Below are 25,749 nucleotides of genomic sequence, written 5' to 3'. Positions count from 1 at the left end.
AAATTGTGGACTGATGACCATGTGGCTGCCTCTAAAATGGTGGCTGTATCTAGTCCTTTGAAGAATGCTCCTGAGGAGGCTACAGCTCTGGTGGAGTGGGCTCTCACAGTGTAGGGTAACTGTTTTCCATGGAAGGAGTAGCAGGATGACAGTGTTGGAAATCCATGCAGAGATAGTTTGTCTGGATACAGCTTTCTCCAGAGCTCTGAGGTGAAAGGATACAAACAACTGGTTGGACTTTCTGATGTCCTTACTCTTATCCATATAGGATCTAAGCTGTCTGTGATCACCAAGGGAATGAAGCACTCTCTCACTGTCATTCTCTGGGAAAGGAAAGAAAGTTGGCAAGTGAATAGATTGGTTAAGAAATAGTTCATTGACTACTTTAGGCATGAAGGAGGGGTTTGTATGAAGAGAGACACTATCCTTAAGAAAAATTAGGTAAGGTGGGTTAGCCATGTGTGCTTGTAACTCAGACTCTTCTGGCAAAAGATAAGGTCCTCCAGAAGTGCTGTTTTCCAAGTGAACATCTTTAAGGTGGCTGAAGCTGCTGGTTCAAATGGAGCAGTAGAGAGTTTTTTCAGAATAAAATTCAAATCCCCAAGGAGAAGGGATGGGTTTCCTCAGTGGTCTGATGTGAAGGACCACTTTAAGAAGAGCTTCACCTCCAATCTGGATAGTAACAGTAGAACGAGAGGTAAGCAAGCAGATATAGCTGACAAAGGGACTTTCACTGAGGAGTATGAAAGTCCAGATTTTAGGAGCTCACACATATAAGACAAAACTAGAGGTATACCCACATGAAAGGGGTCTAGTTATCTGTGAAGACAACAGGAGAACCTTTTCCATTTCGATAAATAGGATCTCCTGCTAGTGGCAAGAGAGATGGCACATCCTCTGAGTAAAGGTGTCTAAATGAGAACAAACGTTTATCACCTACCGGACTAGTCTGAGAGTTTGCAGGTGTGGGTGGATGAGAGAGATTTCTTCTGTTCTGTGATGAGGTCCACCTTATGAGGCAACTTGTGGCGACTGCCCTTGGCTAGTGAAAAAAGGAGGGGGAACCAGTGCTGCCCTGGCCAAAAGGGGGGTCTCCAGATTTTCGGTTTGTCCTGCTGAATATTCAGCAGGACTTTCTGTACAAGAGGGAAGGGGGGGATGCATACAGAAACCTCTCCTTCCAGGAAATTGTGAAAGCATCCACCCTCCAGGCTTGTGGGGAGCGGGAACTTTAGCAGAATAGCTGTGGTTGTCTATGCTGAGGGGAGGCAAACAGCTCTATCTATGGCATACCCCACTGGTGGACTATGTCCAGGAAAACATCTCTGTGCAGCATCCATTCTCGAGTCTGTGACGATGATCTGCTTACAGCATCAGCCTGATCATTGTTTTGTGAAGGGATATAAACTGCCTGTAGTGTTACATTGGAGAGGATAGCCACCTCCCATGCTTGGATGGCTAGTCTGCAGAGTAAGACTTGCCCCCCCCCCCCCCCGCTTGTTGATTTACCACAGGACTGTGGTGCTGTCTGTAAAGATTATGAGGGGACCTGGCTGCATGAGGAGAAGGAATGCTTTCAGGGCTAGGAGAAGGACAGTTATTTCACTGATATTGATGTTTTTTTTCTGAAGGTAGGGGTACCACTGGCCCAGTACAGGGTCCATTCATAGTGCCTCCCCCCCCACTCGAGATCTGATGTATCTGTGTACATCTGTTGACCTGCAGTGAGAGACTGTAATGGAAGTCCTGGATTCAGCCGAATTTGCTGAATTCACCACCTGATTTCTTTATTTAGACAGGGAAGGAATGGCACCTGAAACTAATGGGTGGGCGTACTGAGACCAGAAATTCTTCAAATACCATTGAAAACTTTCTCATCTGTAGCTGGCAAGAGGCAACAAGGGGACAGTAGCTGTCACAAGACCCAGGAGGTGAAGGAATTCCCTGGCTGAAATGCAGTTGACTAAGAGTAGTTTTTGAAAGAAGGTGGTCAGTGAAGTGATCTTTTCTAGTGGGAGAAAGGCCTTCATCAAATCTGTTCTTATTCTGCAACCCAAGAAAATCTGGTCTTGGGAAGGAGTAAGGGAGGATTTGAGTAGGTTGACTGTGAAACCCAGTCTTTTGAGATGGGAAACTGTGAAATGAAGGTGTCTTTGCAGGGTGCTTGGTTCCTCTGCCTGGATGAAGAGGTAATCTAAATATGGGAAGAGGTGAATGCCTTTTGTCCTGCAAAAGGCCACTATGGGGGCTTGACATTTGGTAAGTACCCTTGGTGCTGTGGACAAACCAAAGGGCAAATCAGGAATTTGTAAAAGGCTGGGTGGATAGGAATGTGAAACTGTTCCTCCCTCAGGTTTAAAGTGACCAGAAAGGAACTGGGTGTCAAGAGTGGAAGAAGGGTTTGAAGGGACAGCATGTGGAAAGTGGGTATATACAGAAACCAGTTTAGAAGAAGTAACAGGTCCAGGATGAGTCTCCATGGGCCATCCTTACTTGGGATTCGGAAGAGCCTGGAATAAAAGTCTTGACCTTCCTGTCCCTGGGGCATCCTTTTTATTGTGCCATGTAGACACAAGACCTTGAATAACTTGAGGGATGAGATTAATTTGTTTTGTTTTTTTTGGTGGGACAGGAATACCTTTTGGGGAGGGTTTTTCCTGCCAAGTCACAAAATATCCTTTTTCCACAATTGATAAAACCAGTTGTCTGAGGTGATTTGTTGCCACAGGGGAAGACAGTGAGAGAGGTGGGCAGAAAGGGAAAGGTGGTGGTTTGACAGTCACGCATCGTTAGGCTTGCCTGGAAAGGACAGTCTTTGATTAGTTTGAGAGGTGGTAGGTCTGGTGGAGGAAGATTTCCCGACTCCTTTTCTGGATTTGGAGGTAGGAGGTGCAGAGGCCTTCCTGACAAAATTTGGTTCGGCAGAGTGGCTTCTGTGAAGCTTGGGCAGTGGTGAGACAAACAGGTGCTTGAGGTCCTGCAGTTCCTTGTTCTTCTCTTGCAGGTTTTTAAACAATTCTGTCGACTGTTTTCCAAAGAGGAACTTGCTGTCAGGTGGGGAATCCATAATCTTGTTTTTGAGTCATCTGGCAGTGGCTGTAGCCTGAGCCAAGGTACCTATGAAGAACTGATGCTGATGTAGCTGACCTAGCTGATGCTTCTGCAGCATCACAGCTGCATTTAATGGAGTGCCTAGTGACTTGTGTAGCTAAAGAAAGTTTAGACGCAACCTGTTTGGTGGGAGAATCTGAAATGGAGGACAGCAGCTTCATGGCCTGTGACCCTACATCTAAAGTGTATTTTACTATGCGAGTTTGGTAGTTAATCACTGTAAAGGCCAGGGTTGAAGTATAAAAACTTTCTTTCCTCACCTGTCCATCACTTTGCTATCTTTATCTAATGGCAGTAGGGAAGAAGAGGGTAGCTGTCTGGATTGTTTGTCTGCCGAGACAGCAATAGCAGCTGGGTCTTCCATGGGAGGCTTAAAGAATCTGAAGTCATCAGGAACTTTATAGAACCCGTCTGGTCTTTTAGGGGCAGGTGGCTGAGATTCTGGATTCTTGGAAGCTGAAGCAAAAGCATCCAAATGGGCTGGGATTACTGGAGGAATGGCTGAGGGGGAGGGGGATTCCATCTGTACAAGTTTGTAATACCTCTTCTGTATCTCTGTCACTTGTGTGGAATCCTATGTGAAGTATTCCTTCATTTTGGAAATAGTTTCCCCAAAGGTGATGTATTTAGGTGGGGAATCACCTTCCAAGGAATCTTCGTCTGAAGAACAGCATTCCAAGGGAGAAGCCAGCTGTGAGACTTAGGAGAGGGACTCGTCTGAAGAGGAAGAAGAGTCCCCATCATGAGTCTGTGTATGTGACAATGGGCCAGCAGAAGCAGACCTGGGGTTCAATGTTGGAAGAGCAGCAGGCGTCTGTGAGGAAGTACGCCTCAGGCCAAAAAGGCCTGAAAGAGATTGAGAAAATGCCTGCAAATCTTATGATGGAGAGACAGATGCTTAGATTTCCATTTTCTTTTCAGTGAAGGAGTCTTAGGTCCAGGCTGAGTAGGCGAAGGCCTAGTGTCTGATGTTAGCCTAGGACTAGAAGCACCTTCCTCAAGGATGGACAGTAACATTAGCTATTTGGGCGAACCTGGTTCCCCCAGGCATCTGAAGCAGATGTCGCTGGTACTGACGTGGATATGCAGGCTGGAGAAACTAGGACACCATCCGAAGCAGTACCTGCCAAGTCGCCAAGCCTATTGGACGTACCTCAGCCCCTAAACCAGCAGCTGGCATGATGTCCCTACTCGGAGGTGCAGATGCTGTATCTGGCCTGGCTACTCTGGCCTTCTTTTTCAAGCATTCTGCTGAGACAGCCGGTTCTATTTCCATACCTAAGGCAAAATTTTTCAAGTCGCTGGTTTTCAACAAAAAGCTTTAGAGCCACGAGACAGCTGTGCGTTGTTTTTGGAACAAACGAATGGCAGATGGAGCAAGCTTTGTCGCGGGATGGTCCTTAACCAAATAAGCAAAAATCGTAGCTCTCTGTGCTGAATTTGTTGACTACACTTATGTTCTCCCTTCCTAGATGACATGGATGGAATCAGCTAAGGAAAGAATATACAGCAACCTAAGCTAGCAGAGCAAAAAAAAAAAAAAAAAAAAAAAAAAAGAAAGAAAAAAAAATTCCCCAACGAGGTACTTATCTTTCAAAAGTCACTTCTGCAGAGCAAAATTAGCGAGCTGACGTTCGACTGGTGGCAGAGAAGTTCTGAGGTCTGTGCATGCAGACGTCACATTTATGGCCCACGGTTTATGGTCCCTGCGTGCGACATCCCATGCACCATACAGCAGTCAGGCTAAACTTTTGTATACGAGCCAGACGTTCGGGTCACCTCAGGCGGAGGATCCCTAATGTTAGAATACTGCAACATAAGAACAGAAAGACATCTATAAGAATCAAAGGTTAGAAAAAGTTTGGCAAGAGTATGAAAATGCAACACAGAAAGAACAATGGGGGAACATCTGCACAGCTCCCAAGTATCCAAAATCCAGAACGCTTGGAAGTTTTGCTTAGAATATTTGCATATTTTGCATATGTACTTGCATACCCCAAGCAGACTTTCAGAGAATTTTTCTTTAGGCAAATACCAAATGCTGTAGGTGTGATGGGAAAGAGATGCAACAGGGAACGTGTTTTGTTGGAATGCAATGAGATAGCAAATCTTTGTATACATACTTAGTCAGAAATGTTGAGGAGTGAATGGTTGTAATTAAGGAAATGATTCTTCTGAACTGGGATATAGGATCTGAACTGCCCATACATAGTAATACCTTACTTTAATTTTATCAGCTACAAAAATATTTACTAGATAATAGAAATCAAAAGCTAAACCAACAGTAAATGAAGTACTGAATACTGTTATTGTTGTTGGTCTTTCGGCTTTTCCCGGTTAGGGGTCGCCACAGCAGAACTCCGGTCCGCTAATAATTGGCAGTAGATTTTCACGAACGCACGAGTGCCGGCTCGACATCAAACCTTCAACGAAGACATGCCCATTTACGCATGTCTTTCGAATGCCACCCAACCGCGGGGAGGGCATGCAGACTCCACACCGAAGGCACTCCCCACACTCCAGCAGAGAATCGAACGGGAGAACCTCTTGCTGTGAGGCAACAACGTTACCGCTGCACCACCGTGGCTTTGAAGTACTGAATACTGTAAAGGAGACAAAGAAATGAAAGAAACTTTAGAAAAGAGAAGGAGCAAATTAAACAGAAATGAAAGGAAGTTGTGGAACAATAGATGCATAATTGTGTTCAGGAGGACTAAAATTTGAGGGAAGGTAGGAATTGAGCAATTTGGGTAATGGATGTAGTGAATAAAGATTGTTAAAATGTATACAGCATGACAATAAAATAAATGTTAGTATATTTTTTCTTCTCTTACTGTAGATGTAACCATGTCACTTTAAAAAATATCATGTTAACCAATTTTTTTTTTTTTTACATCTTTACAGAAACTGAAAAAATATATATCAGTCTACTTTACTGCTAAGCTTGCACACAATGAATTTAAAAATGTCATTCTGTGAGAAATGACATCATGGTAGATTTTTTTCATTTATAGTAATATATGCGGTCTGTAGTAAAATTAGTAGTTAAGCAAACCTTACCTTGTTCTATACGAGTGGCCAAATAAAGCATTTCTCCTTGGGCTGCAAGTTGATGAACAGACATTGCTTCAGCAATGCAATGAAAACAAGAAAAAAAAAAAAAGGGGGGGGGAAATATTTTACTACTTATGTTAAACCAAACAAGTAAGCCAAGAACACCTCTATCAAACATTTAGTTACAGGATAAACTATCCTGTGAAACTTACCTTCTTTCCAAACACATAAAAAGAAAGGAAAGGAGAGACATATGCACATATGGCAGCACTTTACAAGACATTTTTCCTAAAATTACTCACAGTACCTCTTCTCATACACTTGACATCCTACCAACATCCATTATACGCATAATTCTTACAAACTTTCATACTGTGTCTTTCAAGCAAAATAATGCTGAACCTCAGCTGCAAATCACATCCTAGCTACATCAGCACTTGTATATCATACTTTCAAGTATAATCATACAAAGCAACAACTTTTTACTTACAGATTGGCTATTAAACAGAAAATCAAGCAAAAATGCCTGTACCCATATCATACCTCCATGACCATAAAACTCAGTGGTGACATCCACTCAGACTCTAGCATAATTCAGCACATTCAGGCACAAGACAACATATTCCCACTACCTCCTTTATCACTACCACCTCACCCAATTTCGCACCCTGGCCTTCATATATACCTTACCAACTTACAAACTATTTATAACAAACTCCCTGAAGTGCATGCATGGATAGTACTACACACTTTGGACACCTTAGCTGCTACAGAAACCTAGCTCAGCCGGAAACAAAAAGAAAAGAAATTGCTCTGTCAGGCTATAACATTATCAGATTAGACAGAGCAAACACAAAAGCTAGTGGTGTTGCTATTTTCTATAAAGACACACTACGGAAATTCAAATAACCATGCGAAAATCAAACACTCAGAAGACAACTACAAGCATAGTATATACATACCCCAAATAATGCTAAAACACAGAGATATTCTCTGCAGGGCCACCTCGAAAATCCCTCATGAAACCATAATATTGGGTTATGTTAGACTATCAAAACATAGAATCTTAAAATCCAGCCAATAATATGCATGTATACAAGTTCACCCAACTTATAACCTAACAGACTAGATTTCACAGCCACAGCCAGACAATCAACTTTCAACTGAATCCAAATATCCTTTCCAAATAAAATATCACATGAACTCTGTCAGACAGCCTGAGTGACCACTTACCAATCTACAGCATAAAGTACCAAAGCACCAGCCCCAAAACACATAATTACAGCCTGGTAAAACTCACTGATTTTTATTAAGACACTTTTAAAACACTATATATTAACTGGGAGTCACTAAAGACTCTTCTCATACATGATGCCATCTTTTAGTTCTACAAAATCTTCCTAACTGCTGCAAATACAGTAGCCCCACTCAAAATAAAGTCAAAGCCGACCCTGCCCATGGCTATCCTTGGCAATTAAAGCTTGGAAGGTCTGGACAAAAAAGTCAAACAGTTCTTAATTTAGTACCATATAGACAAGAAACTTGACAAGAAACTTGACAAAACAACTTATAGGTACATAGGTTCATAGGTGTGTACTAGGCTAATGACGAGCCTTTACAAGCCTAGCCCATAGGATTACCCAAGCATTGTGCCACCTGACCTTAGTTCCTAGTGCCTCTGTTGAGTAGAGCCACTGGAGTGATCCCCAGGGTGAATTTTCCCTTTCCCATCCACTCAAGACTTCTTTAGAAGAGGGTCAGTGAGGTGTTCTGCTTGACATGTTTGGGAAGTCTATTCCATAGCATGGGCAGTCTCTGTGTTATAAACATTTCAGGAAGAGGACTGGAAGATTTATGGACTAATTAATGGTCGATTCAGGAGTCACCTTGAGAAACAAAGATGTGTTTTCAGAGACACTGTCCTTATGAATGATTAGGTATGGAGGTTCTGAGGACAAAGATGTAGTTCAGAAATTCTTTTGGCAGAAGTGATAGCCACCAGAAAATAAGTCATACAGGCTAAAAACTTCAGATCAACTTTAGCAAAAGGTTGAAAAGGAGGGTGTGTTAGGGTCTGCAAGACAATATTAACAACCTATGGAGGGACTGGATCTCCAAGTGGGGGGGGGGGCATAGGAAGCTACCCCAGAGGAAACCTTGAATAATCTAGGAAAAGTGATGAGGGTGAGACTTTCCTCCACGTGAGAGGAAAATTGCAGCTAAATATACCTTGATAGTGGAATAGCTTACTCCACAATGGAAAAGATGAGTAAGGAAGTCCAAGACAGCTGGCAGAGGGGCTGAAAAAAGGGTCAATATATATTTTTTATAGCCCAAAAAGAAAAAGTTTTCCATTTCTTTTTACAAACTTTTCTACTGAAAGGTTTTTGTGAGGAAGACAAATTTGGAAAACAAAGGGAAAACCTGGGCAGTTTAACTACCACTGAAACTGGAGAAACCATGTAGTTAATCTAACGGCCTTAATGTTTGGGTGAAGCAACCCTGCTGGATAAGAAAGCAGACACAGGTCTGTGTCGGCACCCAGGAAGGGTGAATTGGATGAGGGCATAATGACGTGAAACAAGACTTCTTGAGGGTCAACAAGGGGCTAGAAGGATAACCATGACCTTCATAGCTCATGCTTTCTGTAGAAACTTTGGAATCAGTGGTACTGGGGAGAAAAAGGTGTAATGAAGTCCCGGGGCCAAAGATGTGTGTTAGGGCACCCGTGGGTGACTCTTACTCGTGGGGTATAAGAGCAAAAACTTGTTGCACTTGGTGTTTTGGGGAGAGGCAAAAAAGGTCACAACAAGGATGGCTCCGGTGGCTGAAAATCTAATGGATTGGTATTGTTGGATTTCCTTGGGATGTGCATTGCTATTAAAAAAATAGCAAACAAGAAAAGATAACCCATTACCACATTCTTGCGGCATTTCGACACAAAGGATGAGATCCGGTTTCTCCCTGTTGGCTGATGTACCAGACAACTGCAATTTTGTCTGTACAGAGATCACACCCAAGGGGAGACAGTCCTGAAGTGCTTGCAATGCTAGGAAGACTACCATCATCTCTGATATGTTGATGTGGATACTTCAAAAACAGGAGTGCAGGCAAGATGGCTTGAGGCATGCACACATTAATAGTTTCCAGAGTTTATTCTTCAGACTACTTCAAACAAATGATAAAAACAATAAAAAACAGTAACCATAAAGCGCTTTTCGTCTTGCTCCTTAGTGAGACTTCACCAGACAGTTGCAACAAGAATGTTTCAAACAGTAAATACAAATTCAAACTACATCAACTTCCTCCAAGCAAAAGACAAGCCCGTCCCCAAGGTAAGCAGGAAACAACAAGTAACTCATTGTATGCTTGTTTAAAAATCCAGCTTCTTGTAAAACAATAATGTGTGCAGTAAATATATTTGTATATGTATTAATATAAATCTAGCTCATCAGTTCGAAAACTCTTAAAATACCTTTTTAAAAGTATATTCAGAAATATTTAAAAACCATGCTAACATTAAAACCAACAGTTAAGATAACAGTAAAAAGTGAGAAGTCAAGAATGAAGTGTAAAATTGATAACAGTATAAAATATAATACTTTACCACTGTGTGAAAAAGTATTAAAAAGCACAGTTTTGTACCTACCATAAATGTAGATGTCCGAACTGGATAGCATCTGCAGTCATAACAACTGGGTTGTCCTGTCGTCAGGCAGCCCTTCGGTCGGCCGGATTCCAAAGTCCGGGTCCGGCTTCGGCTGATGTCGCACTTCACCCGACGTCATCTCTGCTGGTCTTCGGGTATAAAGGCATCAGCCGACGCCATTTTCTTCAGTGTTTCTTGCCCCAGATGCCAGTTGCCCTCTTGGAAGGCTAAATTTTGGGTAAAAATGCCAATGTTTCCCAAAGGATAGAAGGCAAACACAAAAATAAGCATGTATGTACATATATACAAACAAATACACCATAAGAGACTCCCCACCAGCTAGCTATTAGGAGGGTAAATACCCTAGGAGTACCACAGAGGGGAAGGAGGGAGGGTAATCCTGACTGCAGATGCTATCCAGTTCGGACATCTACATTTATGGTAGGTACAAAACTGTACTACGTCCTTCATGGATGCATCTGCAGTCATAACAACTGGGTAGAATACCATAGCCAACTAGGGGAGGAGGAAGAATAGATTATGGTGTGGTTAGCATCCCTTGCAGTACAGCAGTGGCAAACCCTGCTCGGGATCTGTAATACAGAGGTAAATTATAATGCTTGGCAAATGTATGCACGGAGGTCCAAGTAGCCGCCTCAATAATGTCCTTGGTTGCCACTCCTCGTAAGAAGGCTGTGGTAGTGGCTGTTGCTCTTGTAGAATGAGGTCGTATGTTCTGTGGAATTGGTTTTCCATGGAAGGAGTAACAGAATCGTATGCAATTTCCTATCCATTTGGAGATTGTCTGTTTGGAAATTGCTTTTCCTTCCCTTCCTGTTGCATAGGCTACAAAAGCTGGTCAGTTTTTCTGTTACTTTTGTTCTGTCCAGGTAGTAGCGTAGCTGTCTGTGTACATCCAAGGTATGCAGCATTCTTTCCCTCTGTTTTGTGGGTTGGGGAAGAAGGTAGGTAGGTGGATTGCCTGGTTTAGGGACACTCTGGATACCACCTTAGGCATAAATGTAGGATTAGTCCTCATGGACACTCTGTCTTGGTGGAAGATTAGGAAGGGTTGTACTGCCATTAGGGCCTGAAGTTCAGAAACCCTCCTTGCTGAGGTTATTGCCAGTAGGAAAGCAGTTTTCCATGAAAGATGCTGTAGGTCTGCTGTTGCTGCTGGTTCAAAAGGTGCGAGTGTCAACTTTTCTAGCACAAAGTTCAAATCCCAAGCTGGCAGTGGTTGTTTCCTAGGAGGTTTTACATTCTTGATCCCTCTGAGGAACTGCCTGAGTAGAGGATGTGAGAAGACAGGTGCATCAAAGCTGTATTCTGCTGAAATAGCTGATGCATGTATCTTGATGGAGGAATAGGACAGGCCTGTATGTAGAAGCTCTGCCAAGTACTCCAGAATGTTAGCCATATCTATATTCGACACATCCTTCCCTCTTTCAGCACTCCAAATGACAAACCTTTTCCATTTCCCTGCATAGTTCCTTCTTGTTGAAGGTCTGCAGGCTTCAAGTATAATGTCTTTAACCCTTTGGGAGAGATCTGGAATAGTTGCTGCTATGTGATGTGCCATGCAGTCAGCTGCAACGTTTTAGGTTTGGATGCATGATGCTGTAGTTGTTCTGAGTTAACATCAAAGGCATCAGGGTATTCACCTCATTTTGTCCCGAGACATGCTCCTCAGCAATGGGTACCAGTGTTGTCTTGGCCAGTTTGGAGCTATCAGGATTATCCTTGGACGTTCCTCCTTGATTTTTAGTAATACCTTGTGTATCAAGGGAAGAGGTGGGAATGCATATGCTGTCAGGCCTTTCCAGCTGAAGGAGAGCGAATCCACTTCGATGCAAGTGGATGGAATGTCCTTGTGCAGAATTTTTTTGAGCTGGTGGTTGAGAGAGGAAGCGAATAGATCTATCTGTGGCATTCCCCATTTCTTTGCGATGGTCTTGAAGATGTCCGGGTGTAGCATCCATTCGTGAGCATCCGAGGTGGTTCTGCTTAACATGTCTGCTAGAGTGTTCTCCTTTCCGGTACAAACATTGCCTGTAACTGGATGTTGTAGCTGAGTGCCAGGTTCCAAAGGTCCAAAGTCATTCTGCATAGGGGTATGAATGAGTGCCTCCCTGTTTGTTGATGTACCACATGACTGTGGTGTTGTCTGTCCTTATCATCAAATGGCCTTCTTTGAGAAATGGTCTGAATTTTTGGATTGCCAGTTTTACTGCCAGCATTTCTTTTAGGTTGATGTGCAGGTGAAGTTGGTCCTGCGTCCACAATCCTTGCACGCATTTGTCCAGCATGTGAGCCCCCCCATCCTAGGTCTGAGGCGTCTGTTGTGATGGTTTGGCTTGCTTGATATTTGTGAAAGGGTAAGCCTGGGTTTGACTGGCATGCTTGAGCCCACCATAGGAACTCCTGTTTTAGGCATGGAATTAGTGGAATTTCTGTTTCTAGGCTGTGCCTGTGTTGGGACCATAAATTCTTTAGGTACCACTGTAGTTTTCTCATATGCAGTCTGGCATGTGGAACCAAGATTATGCATGATGCCATGAAGCCCAAGGCCTGCAGAACTTTTCTTGCTGTTAGCTTGCTGTGGTTTGTTAGTGCCAAGAAGTAAAGAGGGAGATCATTTTGTTTTTCTGCAGTTAGGAATGCCATTTGTTTTACTGTGTCCAATTCCCAAGAATGTCCTTGTTTGGGATGGAATCAGCCTTGATTTTTGCAAATTGACTGTGTATCCCAGTGCTTGTAGCAAGTAAATGACCCTTTGTAAATCTGTTGTCAGCTTGCTTTTGTTGTCCCCTTGTAGCAGGCAGTCGTCCAGGTATGGATAAATTTGGATTCCCTGTAGTCTGCAGTGGGCGATTACTGATGCCAGGCATTTTGTGAATACTCTGGGCAGTAGATAAGCCAAAGGGCAATGCTGAGAATTGATAGTGCTCTGATCCTGCAAGAAATCTGAGGTATCTTCTGCAAATTGGTCGAATGGGGACGTGCAGGTATGCCTCCTTGAGATCTAGAGTTACCAGCCAACACTCCTTGCCCAGCATGGGAAGAAGTTGCTGTAGGGTCAGCATCTTGAATTTTGGGACAATGATGTATGTGTTTAAGGTGGACAGATCGAGAATAGGTCTCCAGCTTTTTTCCTTTCTTGGAACTAGGAATAGTCTGGAGTAGAATCCTTTGCCTTGTCCTGTTATTGGTACTCTTTCCACAGCTCTCATCTTTGTTAATTGCATTATCTGCTGTAGAGCTTCTGTTTTTTGATTTGGAGGTAGGTTTGGCATTCCTCTTTTGACTGGTATAGTGTGGAAGTGGAACCGGTAACCTTGGTCTATGGTTTGCAAAATCCACTTGTCTTTTGTGATCTAGTGCCAGTTCTTTGAAAATAAGGTTAATTTTCCGCCTAAGGGTGCTGCTATTTGTTCCCTGGTAGGCGGAGTTAGAATCAAGTCAATGCGATTGCCCTGTTGTAGTGGTAGTGGCTGTGCCTGTGGCTCTGTTATTACCTTGCCACTGTCGTCCTCTGTAGGCACCCCCTCTAGTTTGATTTCTGCCTCTGGAACGTCTATTCCTGCCCCTTTGGGATCTTGTGGAGTCAGGAAAGGACCAATTTTTGGCAGGCCAGTTCCTGCTAAACCTTGGGGGCTGAACCTGCAAGAAGTCTTTAACCGTTTGTACAGATTTTGCCTTTTCTTCCATTTTCTTCATTACCTGCTGGGCAGGTGTACCAAACAAACTGGTCTTATCCATAGGAGCATCTAATAACTTAGCTTTAACATGATCCGGTAAAACTTGTTCCTTCAGCCATGCATGTCTTCTTATCACTGTGCCAGTCATGGCTGATCTAAATGAAGCCCCCAGTGCATCATAGCCACATTTTAAGGAATGGTTACTAACCTGTTGTATGTTATTTACCATTTCTAATAGATTTTTCTTATCTATAGAGTCAGAGGATAGCTTTTTAGTTAACTGATCAAGCATAAACTCTTGGTATTGTATCATGTGAAACTGACAGTTTAAAGCTCTAGCTGAGAGAGTAGCAGAGGTGTAAACCTTTTTGCCCCATCTGTCTAAAGACCTGGCTTCCCTTTCAGAAGGAATAGGGTTTTTTGCTGTGGTTCAGGCTACTGCCTTAGGGCCCTGGGATATAGTTTCGGGGTCTGCAAGAGAGGCCTTGTATAGGTGATGATGAGTGTCTGGCACCCTGTAAAATCTATCTGGTTTGGAAGGTGCTGGAGGTAAAGAATCTGGTGCAGTGCAAACATCATTAAATGCATCGTCCACAACAGAGAGGACAGGAGGTATAGCTAAGGGCCTGTGTTGTGGTAGGTGCAGAAAAGTCCTAAGTCTTTTTCTGGAGTCTGAAAAATCCTGTTCCTGCCATTGGAAATGTTCTCTCATGGCATGTAAGGTTTCCCCAAAGGAGAATTCTTCTGGTGGGGAAGCAGATGGAATGGATTCTTCAGCATCTGAGTCCTCAAAGTTGGAGAAAGGAGCCTCTGGCTGGTCTGTAATATCTGAGTCTTCCGCAGAATCATCAGAGGACACAGGCTCGAGGGGCTCTGCTCTAGGTCTCTTTTCTGGGGGCTGAGAGGCCCTGTCTGGGTGAGATTGAGATCCCCTAATTAAGGATATTAAATCTTCTGCCAGAGTAAGCATTTGTGAACTAGAAGTGGGCCTGGTTGAGGGGGGTTTAACAGGCACTGACTTAGTAGATTTGGCTGCTTTAGCCCTGGCGAAGGCCTTAATAGACATGGCTGCAGGAGGCCTAGCAGCACCACGTGCTGGGGTAGAGACATCCAAAGGGATGGTGTCTGATAAGTCACTAGTAACCACTGTAGTAGGTAAAATTTCTGAGGCCGATTCAAGTAAGGTAACCGGAACCTCAGTAGTAGTCATTGATTTGGCTGTACTCTGATCAGTTTTCTCGGTTTCGGCCGAAACCCTAGCGGTTTGCTTAACCATGGTTTCGGCCGAAACCGCGGACCGCGAGTGTCGGTCTTTTTCTTTGCGTTTTTTAATAATTTGGGTAGTCGGAGGATCCGACGGCATAATGTACGCAAATTCAGAGCCGAAAAACTGTTCAGCAAACTCCGACCGACGTCTAAGCGTTCGTCGGTTGAAAGAAGCACAGGCCGAACAGGCTGCTACGTCGTGGTCTGGGCCTAAACAAGGCAAACAGTAAGAGTGGAAATCTTTATGAGGTATTTGTTTCCCACAAGTTAAACAGTTATTGACTTTTTCTGACATCGGCTGAGGCAAGAAAGAGTCCCCAACGGGGTACTTAGCTTTTAGAAGTCTTCGAAGGAGTATTCGGTAGTAGTAATCTCTGGATCTGACCGACCGGCACTTGCGAACAGCTTCTGCTTCGGGCTCCACGCGGCAAGAAAAACTGAAGAAAATGGCGTCGGCTGATGCCTTTATACCCAAAGACCAGCAGAGATGACGTCGGGTGAAGTGCGACATCAGCCGAAGCCGGACCCGGACTTTGGAATCCGGCCGACCGAAGGGCTGCCTGACGACAGGACAACCCAGTTGTTATGACTGCAGATGCATCCATGAAGGACATCTCTTTAACTTTCAGTAGTAGTAGTAAAGAAAGTTCTAAAAAGTAGGATGATAAATATAATAAAACACTTATATTAGCCCCTATGTTGTCTGAATTTAAAACCATTGAGCTGAAAAGCTATAAAGACTAGAGCAAAGAAAACAATCCTGTAAAGGACGTCCGGCGAATATGATAACAGATGAAGTAAGAGTATACACATTCACATAGGTTCATAGGTAGGTACTAGGCTATTGGCCCAAGAGCCTAAGTAAGCCTAGTCAACAAGGTTCCCTGGTTTATGCTCCCCAAGAAAGTTATTTTCCTGTGCCCCTGTCGAGCAGAGCCACAGAAGTGATCCCCGGCTATATCCCCATAGCTATAAGCTACTTAACATAGTTTTCTATTTACCTCAAGCTTACCTTCTAATCCCTTTCTCTTAAACTCTTCTTCTTTTACAGTTACCTTAAACCTTAATCTTCAAATCATGAGTGGTCCTCCCCTCACCTGGGTTTGGACATCTCTTGAAATTCACCTTTCACCTGCAGGAATGCCACCCTAAGTCAAGAAAATGCAAAGTTCAGCAATGCAGGTCTTATCCCAACTGAGATGCAGCTTTTAAGTTAAATTCTATTTTGTAATTGAGCTGGAAGTGGCATGCACACTAGCTGGGACTCTATTGCTAGCTATCCCCCCCCCCCCCATCTCCCACTTTTCTTTTTCTCCCAAGTGAACAAAGTAGTTTGATAACATCTGTACCACACAAACGCTTACCCTAATAAACAAGATAACACTAATTTTCCATACACTACAATAAGGATGTGCTCTACAAACTAAGCAGGAATCTTAAACTACAGTATCTCCTCCAGCTGGTATAGGCTATAGTGTATTTGTTATCCTGGAATACTGGCACTGACCTGCTGCATTCTAGTTCTACTGATAGTTTTCTGCAGCTTCCCTTTGCTTGGTGACCAGGTTCTGCCTGCTCCACGCGGACTCGCTCCACTCCTCTACCCTACCTCACATTCCCAACCATCCCCGGTGCATCTAAGCTTGTTTCACACTAACCACTCCCACCAATCAAACAGCACCACATATTCCACACCCGCACTAATCTCACCCTTTATCTACTTATGTACTGTATGCCATGATATCACCAACAAGTGACCAAACATCTCCTGCCGTTGTACAAAAAGCACTCTTTTATTCCTTGATAAAGAAATGTCAAGCGCCTTCACCACCACACTGTGGGCCTCCTCAGAACACTGCAAACCGAAAACACCACAGCCCAAACTCAGTTGAAGCCAAACCCCCCCTCCTTTAAAGTTGCATACACACACCGCTCCCACTACAAGGCAACAATGGATTTTTTTCTATATATACTTCTTACTAGCACTCAACCAATTCAAAACCAAACTACACTGTATTGCATAAAATCTATCTATATAAAATATGCCTATGAAAGTGTTAAAAAATTGTTATATTTATAAATAACTTCTATTGTCGTACATTATAAACATATTGAATAAATGTTATATTACCAAAATCATTGTTCCACATGATACTGAATACATAATATATACTTAATATAGTACAACATATTGTCCTACAGTGATTATATACACAATATTGCACTACCTTTAATTTTAATATCATCTATTAAAAAATGGTCAATAGAAAATTATTTTATTGCATACACATTACCCAACTACTAAATAGATATATCTACACTTCATCATATTATGTGCATTGAGAATGATAATTCCTATATCTGTTGATATTCAACTCGGTGCCCCTATGCATCAACCTATTTCATCTCCAATATAGGTTTGCATGAAATGTGGTCATTGAGACCCGGTGAAGTGGCCGCATCCAAAAACAATTGCCACCACACTTCCTTGAACCCCAGCAGGGTTTTGTGATCTCCCCCCCAGCAGGGTTTTGTGATCTCCCCCCCTGGAGTCCACTTTGATAATATCTAATATGGCAAATCTGAAATCATGCATCTCTCCTACTCTCTCTACATGTCTGTATAAGGTACTGGTAGTGTCCTTCCTTCTAATACTGTACATGTGATCATATACGAGTTTTCTAAAACACCTCTCCAATTTTCCTATATAATAACACACACATTTAGTGCACTTCGCCATATAGATGAGCATTTTTGTGTTGCAGTTGTCATGTTTGAATCTCACTGTAATGTGTGATCCATTCTCTATTTTCATTTTCTCTTTTTTAAAAATATACACACATTGATTACAAGTCTCACATTTTTTAGTATGATTCCTGTTTGCATTGTTAACTCCCATTCCTCCTATTGTTTTATTATGTTGTTCCAGGTAACTTTTAATGTTTCATCCCATCTTGTATACAAATCTCGGTTTTGCTCCTAGAATGTCTATTAGTGTTGGATCCCCCAACATCAAATCCCAATATTTTGTTAATATATTTATCCCTTGTCCTACCTCTGGATTGTATTTAAGAATAAAAGATCTCTGATGCTGGACAATGTCTTGGTCATCATTTCTTCCTTGGTTTCGGTGCACAACTATTAATATTCCATGACCCTAACACAGGTTTATACTTATTTCCCCATTCCTGTATAATACATTGTCCAACATTGTTAATCGTGTCTAACGAATAACCTCTCTCTTTAAACAAACTGGTTATAAATGTAATTTCATCAACCATTTCTTTGTAATGAGAAGTCATATGTGCAGCACGTATACATTGCCCTTTAAAAATAATTTAACCCTCTCAGGATGGCAACTACTATTTAATAGATTTTATGCAATACAGTGTAACCGTTTAACTTTGAACTAATTGAGTGCAAACAAGAGTACATATACAAAAAAATAATACAGTTTTGTACCTACCATAAATGTAGATGTTAGAGTGTCTTCACTGCTGCAGTCACCACACCCAGGCCATCCCGCCGCCAGGTGGTCCCACAGTCGGCCAGAGCCCCAAAGTCCCGGTCCAGTGTCCGCCGCTGTTGTCTCCTCCCTGACGTCAGCGCGCCAAACAACTCTAAATACAGATACATTCATGTATAGATAACAACTGTGTGAATGTGAAAAACCATGTGTATGTATAGACATGTGTATGTATATATATATATGTATATATATATATATATATATATATATATATATATATATATATATATATATATATATATATATATATATATCAAGTAAATACATTTTTGATTATTTAGAGAAATATTTAACATACCCTGTTTAAGCAAAAATGTGAAATCTTTCTTGCAGGCTGAAATGAATAAGGTATATATTCACCTTATTAAACTCTTTAGTTTAAGGATGGAAGATATGAAATAAACTTCATTCAGTCCTGGGGGTAGCAGGCCCTGGTACGAAGTTGCCATATTAATTCCAGTTTTTCTAGGAATAATGAACTAGGGCCACACCTTCCATCACTCTAAATTTAAGAGAGTGTAATGGAAAAAGCACTCACATGTCTAGCTAGAGCATTTTCCTGCTTTGATGTTCTAATGCTATAAAGGTTTTCGTAAATCCTTTCTTTTAGTTTCCCGTCTGACTTCCCAATATAAAAAGCTGGGCAGGCTTGGCATTGGGCCAAATGGACTCTACTTTTAGTATTACAGTCAAATTTTCCTTTTGACGCATAGAGCACTCCTCTGATCGAGAAGTTAACCCCAATCTCCATAAAGGGGCATTGGGTGCACATGCTACACTTTATCATCCCTTTCCTCCTGCTTCCTAAACTGTTTTCCTTACTAGTCTGTAATAAGCTTTTCTGCCGCGTCTAAAAACTACTCTAGGGGGTCCTTCAATTTAGCATGAAAAAACGCTGAGAGAAGAAGGGAGCCACTTTTGAGATTTTAAGTATTTTTTTCTCTGTTTATTTAGCTAAGTTTTTCTGCATAGCTGCCTAGCTTGAGCATTTTCTGGCTTGTTAAACTTGATTTCTGTATTAGTAGCTGTATTTAGAGCACAACCAAAAGCTGTTTGCTGAATTTCCTGTTTGCACTTAATTTTAAATAGTTTTTCTTAAAACTTGCATATTTTCTGTCCTTGACCTAGCACTCTTGTGTGGGGTCATTTACTGCACTGTTATAACTTGATATTACTTGTGAACCTCTGCTATCTCTGTATAAAAAAAAAAAAAAAATCTTGCTTTTTTCCCCACTTTTCTGAGAGTTAAAAAAGTTCAGTTACAGGCTTGCTGTTCCTGAACTGTTTGAAAGTTTCTGTGAGGCCATTTTTACTTGGGCTGAAGGAGGGTCTCTCTGTTGATCAGTGGCAGTGACTAACATTGAGCAGCTTCCCTGCCCCCCGTAGAGGTGGTTACTGACTTGAAACTGTAGTTTTATTTTCCCTTTTGGGTCTATTCCTGCTTCTTTCCAGCCCCTATCAAGCACGCTTTAACGTGCTTTAGAGCGGAGTTGCCAGTAGAGCAGCATCGGGCAGCGCAGGTTAAACAAGGTTAAACTCTTTCTGGCTCCAGAAAGTCTGTTCTTCAATTTTTCCCTTAGAACTGCTCTGTTAGGAACCTAAACAGTTTACACCTACACTAAAAAGTGCAGCACTTGTTCCAAATAGCTTTTTCTTCTCAAAAAGCTCAGCACTTGTCTTATAAGCATATCCCTTGTCTTATAAACATTCTCTTTGCAGGTCAAGCACTCCTATATTATACAAATCTCTCACTAGCAAAACCCCCCAGGAGTGCCCACTTCCCTGCTAAGCCCACTACTTTTCTGTCTCATACCAACACATAATTCTTTCTAGCATGTCGAAGGGTCAGATGCTGGCGTCCTCTCCTGCCCAGTTGGTGAATCTGGGAATTCTGAGACAATGTTACAACTGCCTCATGTACACGGACAACCCTCTCCTCCTCCCACGTAACACTAACACTTGTGAGAGATGCAGTTATTTAGCCAGACTGGAGGCTGAGCTCTCTCAACTCAGGACTGGCAAGACCAGGCAGGAGGAGAAGGCAACTACACACACCACAATACCAGTCTCACATAACTCAACCACACCACTGAATCAAACACATAAACACACTAAGACATACTCGGAGGCTCTGAGTAAAAATTTACCTAAACAGCAGAGGCCTCCAAAGCAGACACCCAAGCAACTGCAAACTCAATACACCACACAAACAACACAAACAACAAAATCAGTGTGCAAAGCAGTCACTGCCCTTAAAGCCAAATACAACATCAAACATACTTGTCATAGGTGACTCCATAGTCAGACACACCGACGTCCCGCTCACCAGACTGAGTAAGGAGAAGGTCACAGTAAGCTGCCTGTCGGGCGCTAGAATCCGCCACATAACACAAGCACTCAGGTCTCTCAACAGCAGGTACAAGTACGACTCAGTCATTGTCCACGCTGGTGTCAACGACCTGAGACGTACCTCCTTGGACTACATGAAAAGAGACATTGAGGAGCTCTCTGATTATGTAGCCCAGGCAGGTATGACCCTGACCTTAAGCAGTATCCTACCTTCACCTAGAATGATGCCACAATACAGTGATAAGATGATCAGCTTTAATAATTGGCTTAAATTCTGGTGTCATTCAAAGGGGATCCAATGTCTGTCTGCCTGGGATGACATGCTGGACAAGCCACGCTGCCGCAAGGGACGGCTTGCACCTGTCACCCCTAGGCTTCCGGATATTGGCAAAGGCTCTTGCCACCCCATAGTGCCTTTTTAGGCAAGGCTCAAATTCTAAACCTACCACCCTAGAACACAAGAATATAAAAAAACTAAGGGTAATGCTGCTCAATGCCAGAAGTCTCAATCTCAAGATGCACGCACTCGAGGCCCTTCTCAGTATGGAGAACATCGATGTCTGTGCTGTGACAGAAACCTGGTTTAAGGCTCCTGAGAGCACCCCAGCACTAGCAGGTTTCACCTCATATCATGCGTTCTGGCCCCAAAATCCGGACAACACCAAGAAAGGAGGGGGGTGTCCATATTCATAAAGGACACCCACACCTCAAGGTTGGTGGCAACGCACGATGCATCGGAGACCATCCAGGTGCAATTAATCATAGGCAAGACTGCTCTGCAATTTGTAGCATGTTACAGGCCACCCTCTCAAACTCAGGAACCTCACATGGCCTTCCTGAAAACAATGGAGGGGATAAATGTATCTCCAAACACCATCATACTAGGCGACTTCAACTACCCTAATATAGACTGGGAACACTAAAGCCCAAACACTCTAGCCCAAAGGTTCCTGGAGTTCATAAACTCAAATGCCATGGAACAACTAGTCACCATCCCCACAAGAGGAGAAAACATACTTGATCTCATCATCACGAACATGGGATCACAATGTTCAACACCGGAAGTATACCCCTCACTGGTGAGATCAGATCATAAACTAATCTCGCTGGAGGTCCTCATCCCGCCCCCACCTGAAATAAAGACCACAGTGAAAAACTTCTCAAAAGCCGACTTCACACTTGTAAAACTAGTGTGGTCTCCTTTAAGGCCCCTGAGCCAGTGGTAAACATTACTCAAACCACTGAATCACTTACAAATGCCTTCTACCAGCACCTACAGGACTGCATGGATCAGGCAATCCCAAACAAAACTAAGACTCTTTGTACCAAAGGCAAGCGTCCAGTCTGGTGGACCCCAGCCATAAACAAGCTCTACAACAAAAGGAGGAAGCTACTACAAGATAGAGCAAAATCCTTGAAAGGTAAGACACCTTTGATCATTATAAGTAAAAAACTAAGAGCTCTCATAAAATCATCCAAGGCAAATTTTGAGAGAAAAATCGCCAAGGACTCAAAAGACAATCATAAGGCCTTCTTTAGCTATGTTAGAAACCTAGGAGGAAACTCCCAGATATGCTCAGAATTAGTTCAAAATGATGTGAAGATTACTGAACCTACACACATTGCCAACATACTGGCTGACAGGTTCAGTGCAAACCCCCCTCCCCCAAAAGGAGAGATATCTATACCAGAGGATTGTAGCCCCCCAAATATCTCCAACGCCCAGGTGAGAACTGCTCTCTCCAAAGCAAAAAACACAGCATCCATGGGACCGGATGGTGTCCCTGGCTGTGTGCTCCACGAACTCAATGAGGAACTAAACCCGCAGTTAGGACAGCTGTTTAATCTTAGCCTCACCTCAGGATACGTACCCAAGGAGTGGCGCCGCGACTGTGGTCCCACTTCACAAGGCGGTGCCTCCACCGACCCTGGAAATTACCGTCCCATTAGCTTGACAAGCCTTATCTGCAAAGCCATGGAGAGGATCATAATGGAACTCATAAATAAAGACATAGGGAACTTGCAGACTTTGGATCCAACCCAGTTTGGCTTTGTCAAAGGCAGATCATGCCTTTTAAACTTGGTTGACTTTTTCGAGACAGTCACCAAGGCCATTGATGAGGAAAGGCAGTCCATACAGCCTACCTTGACCTGGCAAAGGCCTTGACACAATACCCCACTCAGGTATCATCGAAAAACTCATCAGCTTGAATGTAAACCCATACATCACAAGATGGGTTGCAAACTGGCTAAGTGACAGAACCCACAGGGTCAGAGTTGCTGGAGCCATGTCAGACTCAAAGCCTGTCACAAGTGGTGTCCCACAGGGCTCAGTCCTGGGTCCACTCTTGTTCGGCATCTACTTTTCTGAAGTACAAGCAAACACAGGAGGGTTATGGCTGACAAAGTTTGCAGATGACTGCAAACTGGGCGCCATAGTCGAAAACACATCTGACACAGATTTCAGAAGGGCCTCACAGAAACGGATAACTGGTGCCAGAGCCATGGCCTAAAGTTAAATGCCAAGAAATGCATAGTCATACCCTTCGGGAAAAACAAGGTTACCCCTAGCTACCACATAGGTGGCAATCCACTGAGCACAGAAGAAGTCATCAGGGATCTGGGGACCCAGGTTGACAGTAGCCTTTCGTTTGACACTCATGTTGCTAAAGTAGTTAGGAAAACCTTCTACATTGCCCACCTGATCATGAAGGGATTCACATCTAGATCAAGGGAGGTCATCATCCCCCTGTACTCATCACTCATTAGACCTATGATCGAGTACAATGCCCCATTCGGAATGTATCTGACCCGACACCTGCAGCAGCTGGAAAGGCCCCAAAAGTTCCTCACCAAAAGGATAAAGGGTCTCAAAAATATGTCTTATGCTGCCCGACTGAAAGAACTCCAGCTCTATTCAGTCTCATACCGCTTGCTCAGAGGTGACCTGTGCTTGACATATAAGGCCATGTCAAACCCTGATTTGATGAATATGCTTCACCTCAAAAAATCTAGATCCCTCAGAACCACAAGGGTGGGAGACTTAAACCTTGACACGGTTATTAATAGAATGTGCTGGAGGGACAGATTCATCACCCAGAGACTCCCTATGCTGTGGAACAAAATCCCGGTACATGTGAGGCAGAGCACCTTGCTGGCCTTGTTCAAGAGGAATCTTGACCAATGGATGGGGGATCGCAGATATACCCCAGGGATTACTTCAGTGTCACTGCTTGACAGAGGCGCAGCAAAATAATAGGCATAGTTTTATTCAAACTAAAGGGGTGGCGAAAGCCAAATAACTATGGGCTAGGCTTATAAATGCCCTTGGGCAGATAGGTTCATAGGTTCATACTAGGCTATGTAAATTGTGGTCAAGGACAATTAAATCCCAATTCTCATCAATGATGTCTTTGATACAACTATTCCTACTAAAAGTAGTAATAAAAGTGGACCCTACTAAAGGAGCATCATGAACCATCTGAACTTGGTTGATTTCCATTTGTTCCTAATTAATTTTAACCCCCAGGATAGGTTGGTACATACCCCTATGCCTCTTGTTTTGCACTTCTCTTACCAATTCCCTAACCATAAGTAGAGGGCATCCCCTTTTGATAAACATGTCCTGAAGTTAATTACATTCCAGTAAAAACTCCTCTTGTTTGGAAACCATTTGAGCTGCTCGTACCAGTTGGCCTTTTACCACTGAACGCTTTTGGAATAGTGGATGACAACTGGCAAAATGTAAAAAAAGCGTTAAAGTATCTTTCCTAAAAATACGAGCTGTATAGCAACCATTAAATAGGTCCTTTTTTAAGTCAACATCCAGGTAGGCTATTCTTTCCATATGGAAAGTATGTGTGAACTGTAAAAAAAAAAAAAAAAAAACAGTGGGATTATTGAGGTATGTCACTAAATTGTTAGCTTCCACCTCATCACCCTTAAACAAAGATATTGTCCAGGTATCTTGTATAAAAAGTTTATTTGGCTTCTAATTTCAGGTACATTTAAAATAAACTCACTTTCCCAAGAAGACATCACTAGATTGGCGAAGCTGGCTCCACAGGGGGAGCCCATTGCTACGCCGATGGACTGGACAAAGAACCTGTTGTTGAAGGTAATATAATTATTAGACAACACTATGTCCTAGAGTTCAGTGAGCAGAGAAATTAAACTTCTAGGGGCCTCCAGTACTAGCAGTAACAGGCTGAGCCTTTCCACACCCTCAACGTGTGGGATGGACGTATACAAATCTTTAACGTCTATAGTTAGGAAATTGAAGCCCTCATTAAACTGTAAATCCTGTATACTCCTTAAAAAGGACCACGAGTCCTTGCAGATCTGTTTTTGTGATTTTACATATTTCTGCAAAAAATGGTCAATATATTTAGTTAATGGGTAAGTGATGCTATTCCTAGAATCCACAAGGAGGTCTCATTGGTGGGTCTGAGACACTCTTGTGGATCTTGGGGATGCCAAACAAAGTTGGAATTCTAGGTGCTGGCATACATAAAAAACTGTATATATCCATGTCAATCCTTGCATCAATAAACAGTTCTTCTAAGTTAGCAAGAATTCTCCCATAAGCGATATTTAATTTGTTACGGGACACATCCGTGTAAGCTTCAGTCATTACTATCCTTTCCATTCTACTGACATATTCTTCATTCAGTATAACCAGTCCTCCACCCTTATCAGGTTGCATCACCCTCACCCATGCCTGTTGAAACAAATTATGTGCTAATTCTTCTTCCTTAGTAACGTTGTGACCCTTCCCTTTACTTTGGTTTTGTACACAAATACAATTGAATATGTCCACTTCACGAACATGCTCAAACATGGTTAATGTCGGGTGTAGTGGGGGGCAATAGGTACTACATACATAGAACGGATTCTGAGGTTAATGTCTAGCCCAAACAAGTAACTAAAGTTAAGCTTCCTTGTGAATAATTTTAAGTCAATTATAAATTTCAGCAAAGGAGGTTTTATGAGATGGAACAAAGGTTAATCCTTTCGCTAATAAATCTGCTAGCTCAATGCTCACTTTCAGTGTAGAAAAACTGAAAATTTTAAAGTCACCTTGGCTATTG

The 25,749-nt window shown here is 42.7% G+C and overlaps 1 protein-coding gene across 1 annotated transcript in view; it reads right to left on the bottom strand.

Annotated features, from left to right (window-relative positions):
• ANKRA2 (ankyrin repeat family A member 2) overlaps positions 1–25,749 on the bottom strand; it is a 536,537-nt gene that overhangs the window by 469,747 nt on the left and 41,041 nt on the right. Inside the window, exon 4 of the mRNA XM_044063946.1 lies at positions 6,172–6,237. Within this exon, the coding sequence (XP_043919881.1) occupies positions 6,172–6,237 (66 nt within the window). The remainder of the gene's footprint in view (positions 1–6,171; positions 6,238–25,749) is intronic.

Source organism: Protopterus annectens, chromosome 2.part2 (genome assembly GCF_019279795.1).
Source record: "Protopterus annectens isolate FY-2018-M chromosome 2.part2, PAN1.0, whole genome shotgun sequence".
Taxonomy (NCBI): domain Eukaryota; kingdom Metazoa; phylum Chordata; order Ceratodontiformes; family Protopteridae; genus Protopterus; species Protopterus annectens.
This window is presented reverse-complemented; position numbering and strand designations above follow the sequence as displayed.